Below are 14455 nucleotides of genomic sequence, written 5' to 3' on the forward strand. Positions count from 1 at the left end.
TAAGAGTATTGAACTTAAGCTCTAGATTAAAAAGAATCTGAACGTAACACTGTCAACAGCTGTTGAATTTTCCTCTTCCTCCATAACATAACAGGAGGTCAAACAATATGAAGGTTATCGGTGCCCGTATCAAAATAAATTACGCTCGGGAGTGTCTCTCGCTGTCGCGCGGCGTCTTAATGATGCAAAGTTAACACACACTAAATAACAGTGCCTCCTAGCATTGACAGCCTCAGAAATAATTGACCAATATGTTGCAGGCTGAGATACAGTGGGCTGAGAATCCAATCGTGCAGCTGACAGAATGCATTGAGCATGCCACTAAATTCTGCATTATACACAAAGAACTGGCAGGTCAGGGAGCTGACTCCTGTGAGCCATTATGTGATGCCATCAATGAGGCTAAATTACCTGCCTCTCCACAATATGCTCCAGTTAACTAATTTCCTGACAGCTCACTGTCTCACAAGAAAAGCACCAAATTCGCTAGCTGTCAGGTGCATGATGGACTATTCCTCTTTTTCATTCGCTTCCTCTTTTTGAAATGGCACTCCTCACAGCAGCCCCTTCAGCAAGAATATGTGGAGATTCAGTGCAAATGCACAAGCAATGAAGTAAACCAGATTATAAACAAAGCCCAGAACGCGTATTAGCTGCTATTAGACGCTAATAGACACAGGCGAACGATGCCGAACGGAAAATGAGAAAGCGCAAATTACTGGTAATTTTGCCAATATTTGAAAAATTTACATAAGAGGTGCGCTATAAATCACGCGATCATTACGTTTCGGCCCACAGATTCGTCGCTGTCGTTCGCGTTCCCTCCCGACGGGAAAAACAAAAACCCTACAAAAGCTTCGCCTCCACAATGAGGCAGTGGAAACTGAATCCTCAGGTAGACAAAGTCGACTTTTTCCCTGCCAGAACACGAGCTCCGGTGAGCGCACAATGGCGGTGTCGCTGTCGAAGCCTTCCTTAAAGCGAGCCCGTATTACCAAACAATGCCGCTCGACAAAAAGAGACACCCACCAAGGAGTAGAACATTGTCTGCTTAAAGTTCACAATGCATGCCAGCGTTTGTCTGCTTTGCCTTTTCTTCTCCCTCCTTTCTTCTGTGCACTGTGTGTATGTTGCTTAACAGAGGTGGGCTATCATTATCTCAGGAATGACAGTAGGTGGAAACGCTATCTTTCATTACACAGAGCATAAATAGTGTAATCTATCAGCTCTGTCAATCAGGATGATTGATTACGGCCTGTCAGAGAGGAGAGTGACATATTAGAAAAGTTTTGTTAACAATGCCTATTGCAAGTGGGGCCTGCCACAGAGGCAAGTGATTAATGTGTTGTCAGGCTGTAATCCCACACCGCTGGCTAATGAGGCAAGAATTTATCATCTTTACAGACTGGCAGATGTCAGAAGGAAAGGAATCCAAAGTGCTGGAAACAATATACTGTTTCTTACTGGGCCTGACGTGTCTGACAAGCTTTAAAAACCACAAAGAGGCCTTGTGTAAGCAAAAACTTGAATAGGGCAACTTTCCCTTTGGCATCCTCCTTGAATTCTGCAAGTCAACAAGTATTGCTCTGAGCGAAGAGTTCCCATAACTTCAGCCCCTTTTGTCAGGCCAGTCAAAGTGCTGCTACAAAGAGTTTTCAATTACTAGTTCCTTCACAACATGGGAATTTATGCACCTAGTCCCTGTTCATGCTTGGAAATAATATATATATATATATATATATATATATATATATATATATATACACATACATACAGTATATGGCTCCATATTAGATAAGAGAAGGGGAGGTGTAATGTGATCTTTGCTAGTTGTTTTCAGTAGCAGTGACTTCAGAAAAGAGTGGGAATTGGGTCTGAAGGCTTGTTTGGGTTCGACCGGCCCCTGTAATAAGAGTTCCTGCTGCCTCTTTGGCTCCAGCTCTCCTGCAGGTCTGAGATTCAGGGCCCCAACAGGGAGCCACTGACATGGGGTGAGAAAAGCTCAGAGCCCCCTGGGACCGAAAAACACTCAATCTCTGTCACGGCCACTTTCACTGCCGCCAAGCACTGCATACAATTAGTGGCGCTCTTGCAACGCACTGCTGCGTGTGAATATGAAGATGTTTAGGTAAAAGTTTGTAGAAAAAAACAACAACTTGTTTTTTACTTAAAAAGGAAATATAAATAACATATAGTGTAAAAGTAAAGAAAAAGTCATTACAAATTAAATTACCTATATAACAATTTGAAAATGGAATGGACATTTAAATTTCAGAACTTGTAGTATTTTGCTTTAATTGATAGCAGCTCTTGTTGCAGTTTGTTAATAAAAATATGATGATAATTTTGTAATAACTTTTGTTCAGGATTTTTTTTAAACACTAAAGTGTGTTAAATAAATAACTTTTATTTAGGATTTTTGTTTTGTTAAAATATTACAAATATTTTGTTGAAATAAATCAATTAATTAAAAAACCCACTGTATATGAATGATTTTAATCATAGTCATTTCTATACTCCATAGTTGGGAATTTGGTGTTTTTTGCAGCAGTGTTTCCCTTTAATCAAAGTTAAATACTCACTGAAACATTCTCCAGAGGTATAACATTTTATCTGGGATCCTTTAGAGCAGATCAACTGAGTGATAAAGCGCCATCAGTATCTCCTCACCCTAATGAAACACAAATTGAGTGTTACAATTGCAACATTAGCGGCACTGGCTTATTTGCATATGTTTATAAATCACAATGACACAATTAGCATTATATGATACAATCAGACGCAGGATTATTTTATATATGCCTAATGATCTGCTCTATCTCCAAACGCTAACACTGGCACGGACCTGAGCGGCAACATGCACGCATGCTGAGGTCTTTCAGAATAAGCCATCTGTGTTTAATTAGCCTGGCAACATCTTACAATCATCAGAGGAAAACTGAAAAGTTAAACTGTAATTAAACTATGAGTGCTGGCGCTGTGGGACATGCTTGTCTGTGTCTCTGTAATTGCAAAAACATCATTGAATAAGTGTTGGAACTTAAAAAAAAAACAGCTCACTTAGTAGCGATAGCAGAACTGCGCTGCCCACTTCCACGCTAACAGCGGAAGCACGGAGGGCATCCGTCAGCTAGAGAAATCCCAGCTTAGTTCATTATTACTCTCTCTCTCGGCTAGGCCTTGACTAAATGGAAGAAGAAAAAAAGTTCTGACCAACATTCCTACTTATTCAGGCCAGGAACTGCCCACTTAGACAGAGAGAGACAGTCTTACTGACATATAGACACCACAAACCAGTTTGTTCTGTTTTAAAGTGCAATTTATGCCACAATAGATCATACCACAATAATAGACTGGCATAAAAAAATAAAAAAAAGCTAAACAGACCAAGAAGCACTGTCAAGTTTTGTATACATTAGATGAGACTAATTATGACTAAGCAGTATCTAAATTATGGAAAAAAAACTCCATATTTGTAAGTGTTTTGCATATTGATGTCAATGATACAAGACATTTTTCCTCTGTTTTGGTTTTTGTGTAAAGCGAGGAACAAAGCCCTGACAACATCTAAGTTCAATACTGTAATTTTTACAGCTTCATTTAGTCATATCATAGCAGTTGAGCAAATGCAAGGGACAGATGGGCCGTTCTCCCTCAATTTCCATTAAGCAATGCAAATGGGAAACATCATTGTGGCTGTTCAAACAAAACTCCTCAAAAACATCTGCTTGTTTTCAGGCCGAAATATGCAATATATCACTTGTGTAATAAGAGTGACGTGACATTGAGGTCATCCGCCCCTATCTCTTGGCTTTGTACATGGTCATAAATCAATCGTGCAGCTATTACTAACAATTAACTGTGCTTTAAAGTTTTACAATCTGTTTATGATGTGCAATGTCATATGATTTATGTGGACACTATGAGTCACTCACTCTAATTGCGGCTGTTTTTGCGGATTGTGCCCTCACGACGACCTCCCAAAAACTCCAGCTGCCAGAGCACTTTCAGCGGCCTGATACTGCCGAGGTCCAAACACTTCGCTGCTGGACACCTCAGGCCAGAAGGAAAAATCTGTCCCAGCCCGTGTCCCTCAGGAGAGATGAGGGGAAATCCAAACCATGTTTTCTGACACATGGGGGAGACAGTGTTCTCATAGCTACGCTCTTCCACACAGGAAGTACAGGGATCGTAAAGACTATGATGGACAGAGACTGTGATTTTGATCAGAACTAATAATAATAATAATAATAATAATAATAATAACAATAAATAATAATAATAATAATAATAAATAATAATAATAATAATAATAATAATAATATGTATTATAATTATTAATAATTAATTACATGAAGAATATATTTTACTTTTGATAATATCATTTTTATAATATTATAATATAAAGTACGAAAATAAACTTTATAGTAATAATAATATTAACACATTATTATTATTATTATTATTATTATTATTATTAGTAGTAGTAGTAGTAGTATCAATGACTGGAAGAATATTTATTTTTTTATATAATTGTATAATATTAATATAAAATACTAAAATAATAATAATAATAATAATAAATTACAAATTAATTGGTCGCCAATTTTGTATTTATTGTAAAATTATTATTATTATTATTATTATTAAATTTATTTTAGTACCTTATATTAATATTATAAATGATCAATATTCAGTCATTAATAATAATAATAATAATAATAATAATATGCATTATTATTATTATTATTGTTGTTATGAAGTTTATTTTAGTACTTTATATTATAATATTATATAAAAAAATATATTATATAAAAAATAAAAATAATCTTCCAGTCTTGATAGATACATAGACAGACAGATATGTTGAGCCCTACCTGTGCAGAGCCCATGCCCTCTTTGCCCTTATACTCCGAAGTGCCCTTTTTTTTTGGTGGTGGTGTTTTTTTTCCCTCTCCAATAAATCAATGCTATTGGTCACCCTTTACGCCTGTCTGTCTGTTTTACAAATATTTAGCCAATGAAAGTTCTTAAAAAGAGCTTGTATAAATCTTGTTCGATCCTCAAACTGTCAGTAAACTGATAACTCCACCCCCTCTATCTGATAACTCCGCCCCCTCTATCTGATAACCCCGCCCCCTCTATCTTGACTGAATGAACTGAAGCTCCGCAGCAGCCGCACAGCAGACAGCAGCTGAACGAAGTTTTGCAAGGGTAAACAAAGATCGTGTTGTTTGAATAAGTATTAAACACTATGGGCCCTATTTTAACGATCTGAAACGCAAGTGTCAAAGCGCAAAGCGCAAGTAACTTTGTGGGCGGGTCTCGGCGCTGTTGCTATTTTCCCGGCGGGATAAATGGCTCTTGCGCCCGGCGCAAATCTAAAAGGGGTTGGTCTGAAGTAGCTTCATTATTCATAGGTGTGGTTTGGGCATAACGTGAAATAAACCAATCAGATCTATCTATCTATCTATCGTTTGTAATAATATGATTTGCAAAAATGAAAACTGCTGCTTCTGTGTAGATTAGAGAATCAAAGTGTATGCGCGTTGTGCACGCTATACATTATGGTGGTCGAGCATGCGCCCTTAAAATAGCATAATGAACAACGCGCGACGCGCCACTGACTTTAGACTAGGTTTTTTCTGGCCAGTGGCGCAATTGTTTTATGGAACAGTAAAATAGCACCAGGGATTGTTTGCGCCGGGACACGCCTCCTTTTTTGCGCTGAACCACCCAGGGAGCGCAAGTTCATTCCCTAGTTTAGCGACGTGCTTTTGTGGAGGGAAAAGCACGCTTTGCGCGGGTGCAAAATAGGAATGAAACATGCGTCGGTGTACAAAGTCAATTGCGCTGGGTGCAAGATAGGGCCCTATGTCTATAAAGGCTCATATTTTATTTGATGTCTGACTGAGACATGTGGGGCCTGAGAGAGAGGTCTAGCATTAGCCATCTAGTCATAGCCAATACATAGCCTACACTTAAATAGCCTGTGCATACAGTAGCATTTCATCTTTTATAAAATGAGATTTTGGCCAAATGTATTTTACAACAGGAAAAACGGAGCGCCCATATAGCTACAACAAACTAATTTGTAACCTGTTGATGAAAATGTAATGTGATGCCGCCGGCGCCGTTTTAATGACGGACAAAATGCACATTTGCACACATTCGTTGGTCAAAAACCTCGTAACTACATTTGATTTTGACTTTTGTAAAATGTTAACAATATATTGATAAGTAATACAACAACATATCATTTGTTTTTAACATCGGAAAATCATAAGCACAGGTGCGCCACCGCGCTGTTTCGTACTGGAACTTACACAAAGCGACAAGTGATCCTCGTCACCTAGGTAACATATATTTCTAAGAAATATCTTATTTGATTTATGATTGCTGATACACTTAATTTATTAACATTTAATCATGTTATGGTAATAATATTAAATTATGGTTCATTCAATGCTGTTAATATGCATGTATTCGCTATCTAGCGAATTTTTGAATCTATACTCTCCGCTCGTCTTCACATGTATAAATGTAGTAGGCCTAGGCTAAAACATGTTTTTTTTAGGGCTTTAGCGGGCTAAAGAAGCCCTGAAACCCTGTATATCTATATTATCTATATTATTATTGTTATATTAATAGTGAATAAATCTAAAGCTTTTGAGACTATTATTTTGTGTAATTGAATTTGTCCTTTTATGTAGGCTTACTAAATAATCTTAAAGGGGTGATGAACTGAGAAATCAAATTTTCCTTGAGCTTTTGACATATAAGCGGTCATCATACTATAAGAATATCCTGTAAGTTTCAGAACTGAAAACTTCCTTGTTAGTCCAATAAAAGCATTTATTGACACCAGGCACAGCGAACGACAGGTTTTTCAAAGTGGGGATCTATGACGTCAAAGGGTATCAAACACCGCCTCCGCAGCTGAAGATCAACGCCTACTTCAGCACTGCCTGTTTATCCCCGCCCACTGATTCGTGCTGCATTACATGAAACTCATTATATTATGCAAAACTGTTATCCAATCATAGCAGTGCGCGTTTACTTCCGAGTCTTCAATGCGGCACGCTCATAAAAACTGAGCGTTTCAGGAGCTAGGCTCAAAACCAGGGTAGAAAATAGCCTATTACTTATTCATTTTGATGTTTTTGAATGTAAAAAAACAAGTGAACGTCATAAGTTGACCTCAGACAACAATATAATTTTTTTTAAAAAGCTAGTTCATGACCCCTTTAAATATAAAAAAAGAAATAAAAAAAAGGAGGGGGGTGCCCTTTTTCAGTTTCAACACATGCCCCTCAAAAGGTCTGCGCACAGCCCTGTATGTATATGTGTCCCGTGATCTGAAAAAAGTTCACATACCAACAACAAAACAAGCATGCACACTCCGGCTGTACACCTGCATGCATGCACAAAATATTAGCTGTTTGGTTTAATTTAACAAAGTGTTGATGACAATATATGCAATAAAACTGACTGGTATCTTTGTGGATCAGCAAAACTGAATCACACAACTTAAGATACCCATCACAAGTTAGTCTCAGAGACAAGATGTCTGTAGAAAATGGCAGTAATGACTGTTTCCGAACAATCTGTTTGGCCAATTGCACTTCCCATTGCAACAATATTTTTTATAGGTGTCTTCAAGGAAAGATTTATCCATAAAATGATTCAGCAAACACTGAAGGTGCATTGGCGCTCAGTTCTACAGCCTGCTGTTTATTATGTTTAAATGCTTCAGGGAAGTCATAATTCTCTCATAGAGAGATGAATAAGGCACCATACCGCAAGAGGGATGACACAGAGAGAGAAAGAGAAGCATTCTGTCCATCTCTCTTTCTACAGAGCTTACAAACTGAAAAATACAATAATCGCACGCTATCAGGCAGCTTCACTGAGGTGGTCTGTCTTAGTTTGGCTCTTTTATTTCGCTGTCTTGATATGAACTTCTCTGATGAGAGGCAGATTAATATGAAAAATGCAGAAAGGAGATCGACCTCATAACTTTCCTGGCTCTGCCAACATGGATTACGGAGAGTCGAGTTTGTGTGACTAGAACTGATGGGACTGAGCCCTGACTCGAACTCCTCCAGTTGGGCCGTCTGTTTTTCATTACCCAGGAGGAGGATGTGGGAGAAATTGTGTATCGTGGTGAGAAAAGCCAAATGCTTCATCCACGCATAATCTAGTTGACATTTCAAAGCCATTATATCCTTACGTAGCTACCAAAAGTTATGTTGTGAAACAGCTACTTCATCCTCATTAAAAAAAAGTCCTTCAGTTGCTAATATACTATTGATTGAGAAATAATTATATATATTATATATATATATATATATATATATATATATATATATATATAGCCTATATATATATTGCTGAGCACTAGCTGTATAAAAAGAGCTTCTAAAATAGGTTACCAAAGTTCTCAGTAAGTTTTGGTAGACCATGGTTAGTTAAAGTGAAAGATTAACAATGCTATGAAGGGTTTTGCTGCACTTCACGGAGACTAAATTTAACCACAACTTTTTTTTTTTTTGCCTCAGTGTGGTTTCACAGCATCGCATTCCATGACCTCTGAGTCCTCTAAAAAATTATCACATTATGGCATTCCTACACGGCCAGTTTCCCAAAAGTACAGCTTAAGGCTTTTCACTTTCCTTTTCTTAACCCTGTCTTTGCGAAAGGATGTGGGAAAAAAAAAAAAAATCCTAAATACCCTTTCTGCTTTTCCTTGTTTACTGCAGGTAGTTGTTTATCCCTTGTTTATCTCTCTCTCTAAGCTGGAAGATCACTCCATTTCACCACTCTAGAAATCCAATAAAACACAGGCCCAATTACGCTGTCCTCATAACTATAGCTCGCAAAACGACCTCCCTCCCTTCCAGCACATATCAGCCATGCAGAGACACCACACAACAACAGCGAGACAGCTCATTTTAAACCACTTACATTAATATATAGTTGTAGGACCACTAGTTGGAGGGGGAAAAAAAAATCAATGCAGAAGAGAAAGAGGTTTGCAACAGGCTGTAATAAATGTCACCTTGGACTAAACTGCAAAAGACGTTAAACATTTCAACACATTCAGTAAGTGCAACGTCACTCTGGGAGACAATAAAGTGAAAACTCTGAACGTGATATGAGTAATTTCTGTCGTTTTTGCTATTTGCCTTATGCTTTGGGTATAATTTGAAACTCCTGGAAAGAGTGAAAACGTTTTACCGTTACGGTATTCATGTTGTATTAAAAAAAAATTGTGGTGTTTTAGTGTACCATATAGCCTAATATCATGCTATCAGCCTAAATGCAAATTTCAATCATCACAATTTCAATATTAATTAATTTTAAAAAATATATATATATTAAGTTTATTTTTCTGTGCCTTAAATTGTAATTCCCGAGATGAGACAACCTGTCCTGTCCTGAGCCACACAGTCTCTAAAAAAAATAAGATTGTGTATGATATGAAAAAAACTATGAAAAAAGGACTACAACAAACGGCTGGTAGGGGCTACACGACATTCCTCCCGGGTTAGTGACATCACCGACCCTAAAATTTACATAAACCCCGCCCCCGGAACACGATTTATAGATTATCAAGACAGAATATGCTAAACAATGACTAGAAGATAACTACACATAAGCTACATAATTTCATCAACTAACCATTCAGAAAAGTTGTCTACATTGAGTCTCTCCATTTCCAGAGGAGAGGCAGCTCATTTGCATTTAAAGGGACAGACACAAAAACTTCCCTCAAAAAATGACAACTTTAACATGCTATATAAAAATATCTGTGGGGTATTTTGAGCTAAAATTTCACATACACACTGGGGACATCAGAGATTTATTTTACATCTTGAGAAAGGGAATTATACCACCCCTTTAAACTTAAATTAAAACCAATTGTTGAATCAAATAAAATTTTATGAGTTTTTAGAACTTTCCTTTGAGTTCACAAAACTTAAGAGTAAATGTAAATAAACAGAAATCTGCTGTTTTTGCAGCTTGATTTTAATAAATGTTCTTTTTGGACTTGGATCAGTGTTTTCATAGTACAGCAAGGTTTTATATATACGTTTTATAATTTGAAAAGGAAAAGAAAAACATTACATGATCCCATTAAACATTCAAAGAAACAGAAAGCACATTAATCATCATATTAGTTTTCATTTGTAAAAAATTCATTTAAAAGAAACCCAAACATCATAAATCTGTGTTGAACATAATCATTTATCTCGTTTTACACAATTTAACATTTACACGCACACAGTACTATTAACGTACTTTCTTTTTTTCTTCCTTTAAACGTGCAAAACTAAACAGACACAGAAAACAGTGGGTAAGACCTAACAGACAGGCACAGATGAGACGTTCAAAGACTACCACAATGGTACAACAGCAAGCTGTCATGTACAGGACTCCGGTTTGATGGGAAATTTGGAAAAGCAGGAAGAGCTAATTACAGTCTGCTGTAACAATGTTAACGCCAGCATGTCTTTAAACGTAAGACACCCCACTGGATGGAGAATAAAAAGCAAACACAAATAACTAATTATGCCATCATCTTCTAGCTTGTTGCTGGCGCTCATTAATTGGTGACCTGCGCTATTGGTCAGTAGACAATCGGCATGATGATGAAGCCAATTAGAGACAGAGAGTACACATGCCCCACAGAGCTTGTTATGGCTGCCACATCATGTCTCATCTAAATCAAAACAAATGCTAGGGAAACGTTGGCGTGACAGCTACGTCAAGCACAGACATGGGACATTAGAGCCGGGCCAACTTTCTCCCTCTCACTAGGCCCCTACAATAGCAGTTATTGTGGAGAGGACAGCAGAGTCTATTTAATCTGCTTAAGTGATGACAGTGGACAGGCCAGAGATATTCTTGTCTTTTTGCTGTAGACTTTCAGACTTTAGAAACTTTAACACTTTACAATAAGGTTCAACTTGTTAACATTAGTTTATGCATTAGGTACAATGATCTGAATGACACTTCTACATGATTCACTAAGTTAACATATTGTATATGCTAATACATTTTAACAAGTTGCATATCAAATTGGATAAATCTAGAATGATAAATGCTGCCTAAGTATTGTTTATTGTTAGTTCATGATACGTAATGTTAAAAAACTTGACTGAAACGATGTTATCCACAAAGTGAAAAATTGTCTTGCTTCACTTTATACAGTAGTATGCAAAAACAAAAAGGCATAAAAATTATACTATAACATTAAGGAAAAAATACAATAAAATACATAGCCATGACAAGTTAGCTATGCATGTAATTTCATGACTCAATATCACTCATGGCTCCAGAAACATAAAAACAAAAATATGATGCAAAGGTTTTATAGACGTATAATGTTAAATAATGTCAAGTTTGCATAACGCAACGCCATTTTAAAAGACAGAATGCTTTGTAAAATATTTTTACACCGTTTCTAAACGGTTCCAGATTACTTCAGGAAAACTTTTGGATTAGATGCACAACATCTATAAACACTATTTAGTTCGGTTCCCAGATATTTAAAACAGTTCTTTATTTCAACAGCATGCCCACTAAGTATTAAATGCTGGAACTGCTCAATGGTTGGACTTAAAATGGGTCTACTGTGGCAATATGTTACTGTTTTATTTGAAATTGTTTTATTTATCTCACATGTGGTCATCTATTCATCTCAATCACTCTCAAAACGGCATGTCCTAAACTGTCTTGTCTTATTTGAGTAGACAGGTTGCACAACACTTTATTTTCCACTTTACAGTCATCTTTTCTCATTTTCTAACCAACAAAATATCCTCCAAACTAAAAACATGCCTGAATGAGGTTAACTCATTGCATGGTTTTCACTTTTCCTGTCACTTTAATGCTGAAACAAAAAAGTGACATTAGCATCACTGTCATCTAAAACACTGCATCGAATTACATGAGCATCCACGTCCATATTTGCTTCACTAACTCATGGCTCTTGGGAAGAAGAAAAGATAAAGACCTGGTTCAACCACAAGCTAAATATTTTATGACTGTACAGCTACATGAAATCAAATCTTGCTAAAACCATTCTTTCATAAAATCTAAAGGAGAAGAGAATGGAGATGTGTTTGAAGATTACGACTCTGCCTGCCTCCTTCAAACGCAAGCCAGAGAGAGAAATAATTGTGTGTGCGAAGGATAATTAAGCGATGGTGACTGTTCTGAACGTGAGCTGTCACTCCGATGGAAAGCGCCGTCACGCCGTGCGAGTCAAGGCCGATCGGACAGCCGCCGTCCACTTTGATCTGGGCTCATGCATACGGAAAGAGGTCATGTCCTGGTCATTAAAAAGACCCTCCTCTAAACAGCCAGGCGAGATTGAAAGGCCACGTCTTCAAAGAGCAGCGTACAAGTAACCTCTTAAGAGATTCTGACAATTTGCTATGAACAAACAATGGGAGCTAAGAAGGAGTGGGATGGATTAGCTCACGGTGCCTTAGCCTTTTAAGTTCTTATAGTCATCTGCACAGAAAGAGGAGGGTTACACAAATCATTTACAGGGTCAGGGTGTTTAGTTATTCGCCTTCATTTCATAAGGTAAAGACACTTAACCGGCTACTGAGTTACACACTAAACCACAGGCCATTATCTGGAATACACGGTCAGTTAATCTCGGATTATATTAACTGTCTGTTGATCCTGTATGTGTATGTGTCATACGTCTCGGTCTTTCTAGTGTTTGTGTCATATGTCTCTGTCTTTTTCTTTATAGCAAAGTACTGTACTTACTTGGTCATTTTTCGGCTTGACCACCTTCATGAAAGCTCCACGTGCTTCGGCCTCTGACCGCTCCCACTGGGTCACTCTCCTGGTGTCCAGGAACTTCAGATTTGTCAGCTTATGTAGTACAAAGTACCTACAGATCAAATGTAGAGAGAAAAACAAACAAACATAAAAAGCAGATTTTACTAACCAGACAGCATGCCAGATTTCAGGTCACAAAAGTAGCATTTTATGTTGTTTTAAAGCAGTTTACAGAGTTTAGTTTAAAACACATTTAAAATCATAAGAATTAGGGCTGGGTATTGACACAAATTTCACAATTTGATTCGATTTCAAATTCACAAGAATAAAACTATAAAATAACAATCTAATGCAAAGCATTCTGGGAACCAGAAATCTTCATCAACCTTTTTCTGTTTTTTTTTTTCCTTCAGATTTTGGTTCCCAGAATGCTTTGCATGAGGCTGTTATTTTAGTTTTATTCTGTAAAGATAAAGACTTGTTAATGTTTAATGTTCATTTAACTTTGAACAAACTGTTGCCAGTAAATAACATCAATTTAAATCTACAGTAAGTTACTGGCAAGCAGCTGCCAGTAATACTGTAATTTCTACAGATTTTTTTTTACAGTGTACTATAATATTGAAGGTAAAAATTAACTGATTTGTATACAAACACTTAAAATAAACTTTTATTTATTTTTATAATAATAAAGTTATATGAAATTATATAAAAATTTAAATGGTGGCTGTCATAAAAAAACTTTCCAGATTTATTCAAACATGCATTAAATATTGAAGAACAATAAATTATAATGAATATTATGTAATATGGTGCATATATTTAACAAAATGCTCCTCTCTAGAGTTAATTTTTCTAGCTGACTAACGAGTTTATGGTCACTGGATATGTTTTTTCTGAGGTAAATGTGACGTTATATGACATTGTTTACTAACGTCTTTCGGTTGAAACACTGATTGAGCGATTCCATGTGACATGATACGGACTTCAATAAGTTGTACTCTATCTTTTAACATACTTTCAGATGCTCGTTCATGTTTATTTCGCGCTGTAACTGGTATTATTAAGGCGGAAGAGAAGATCATGTCCGCTCCGCGCTGCTGCTTCTCTTAAGCTGAGCTCAGAGCTGCGCCAGAGCGATCTCACGCCACAGCGCCAAAATGGTAATTATGTTTTTGAATTTCGTAAGAAAATGGACATAATTTGAAATCTGAGACTTTGTTTCATATCAATAATAACAAAGCACAAAGATTATTGCGATTTATTGGATGGGATGTGCGCAACAATATTCCATTCATTCATCTACTGAAAACAAGATGACTAATCGATTCTTGGGATTTAAGATTCGATATCGTTTCGTAAAAATGAGAATCGATTAAAATCGAGAAATCGATATTTTTTTACCCAACCCTAATAAGAATGTCCTTTGCAATAAACCAAGCTACATAAACAGTCATATTGTGTCCAATGTAAAGTTTATAATAATATTTAAATGTGCTAGCTTTGTTTTTGTTTTGTTTGTTTTTTAAGCAAATGTTCCTTATATAATCAACTAATTGTAAATATTAAAGATAATATTTCAGTAATTTGTTTTGCCTTTAGTATACTGACAAAAAAGCTAGTAATTACATTTTCATGCTTATTATTA

General features: G+C 36.6%; 1 protein-coding gene across 1 annotated transcript in view; it reads right to left on the bottom strand.

The window, feature by feature from the left end:
* lrmda (leucine rich melanocyte differentiation associated) overlaps positions 1-14455 on the bottom strand; it is a 283768-nt gene that overhangs the window by 85873 nt on the left and 183440 nt on the right. Inside the window, exon 5 of the mRNA XM_084093122.1 lies at positions 12793-12919. Within this exon, the coding sequence (XP_083949248.1) occupies positions 12793-12919 (127 nt within the window). The remainder of the gene's footprint in view (positions 1-12792; positions 12920-14455) is intronic.

This window comes from Abramis brama (assembly GCF_963993115.1).
Source record: "Abramis brama genome assembly, chromosome: 19".
Classification (NCBI taxonomy): domain Eukaryota; kingdom Metazoa; phylum Chordata; class Actinopteri; order Cypriniformes; family Leuciscidae; genus Abramis; species Abramis brama.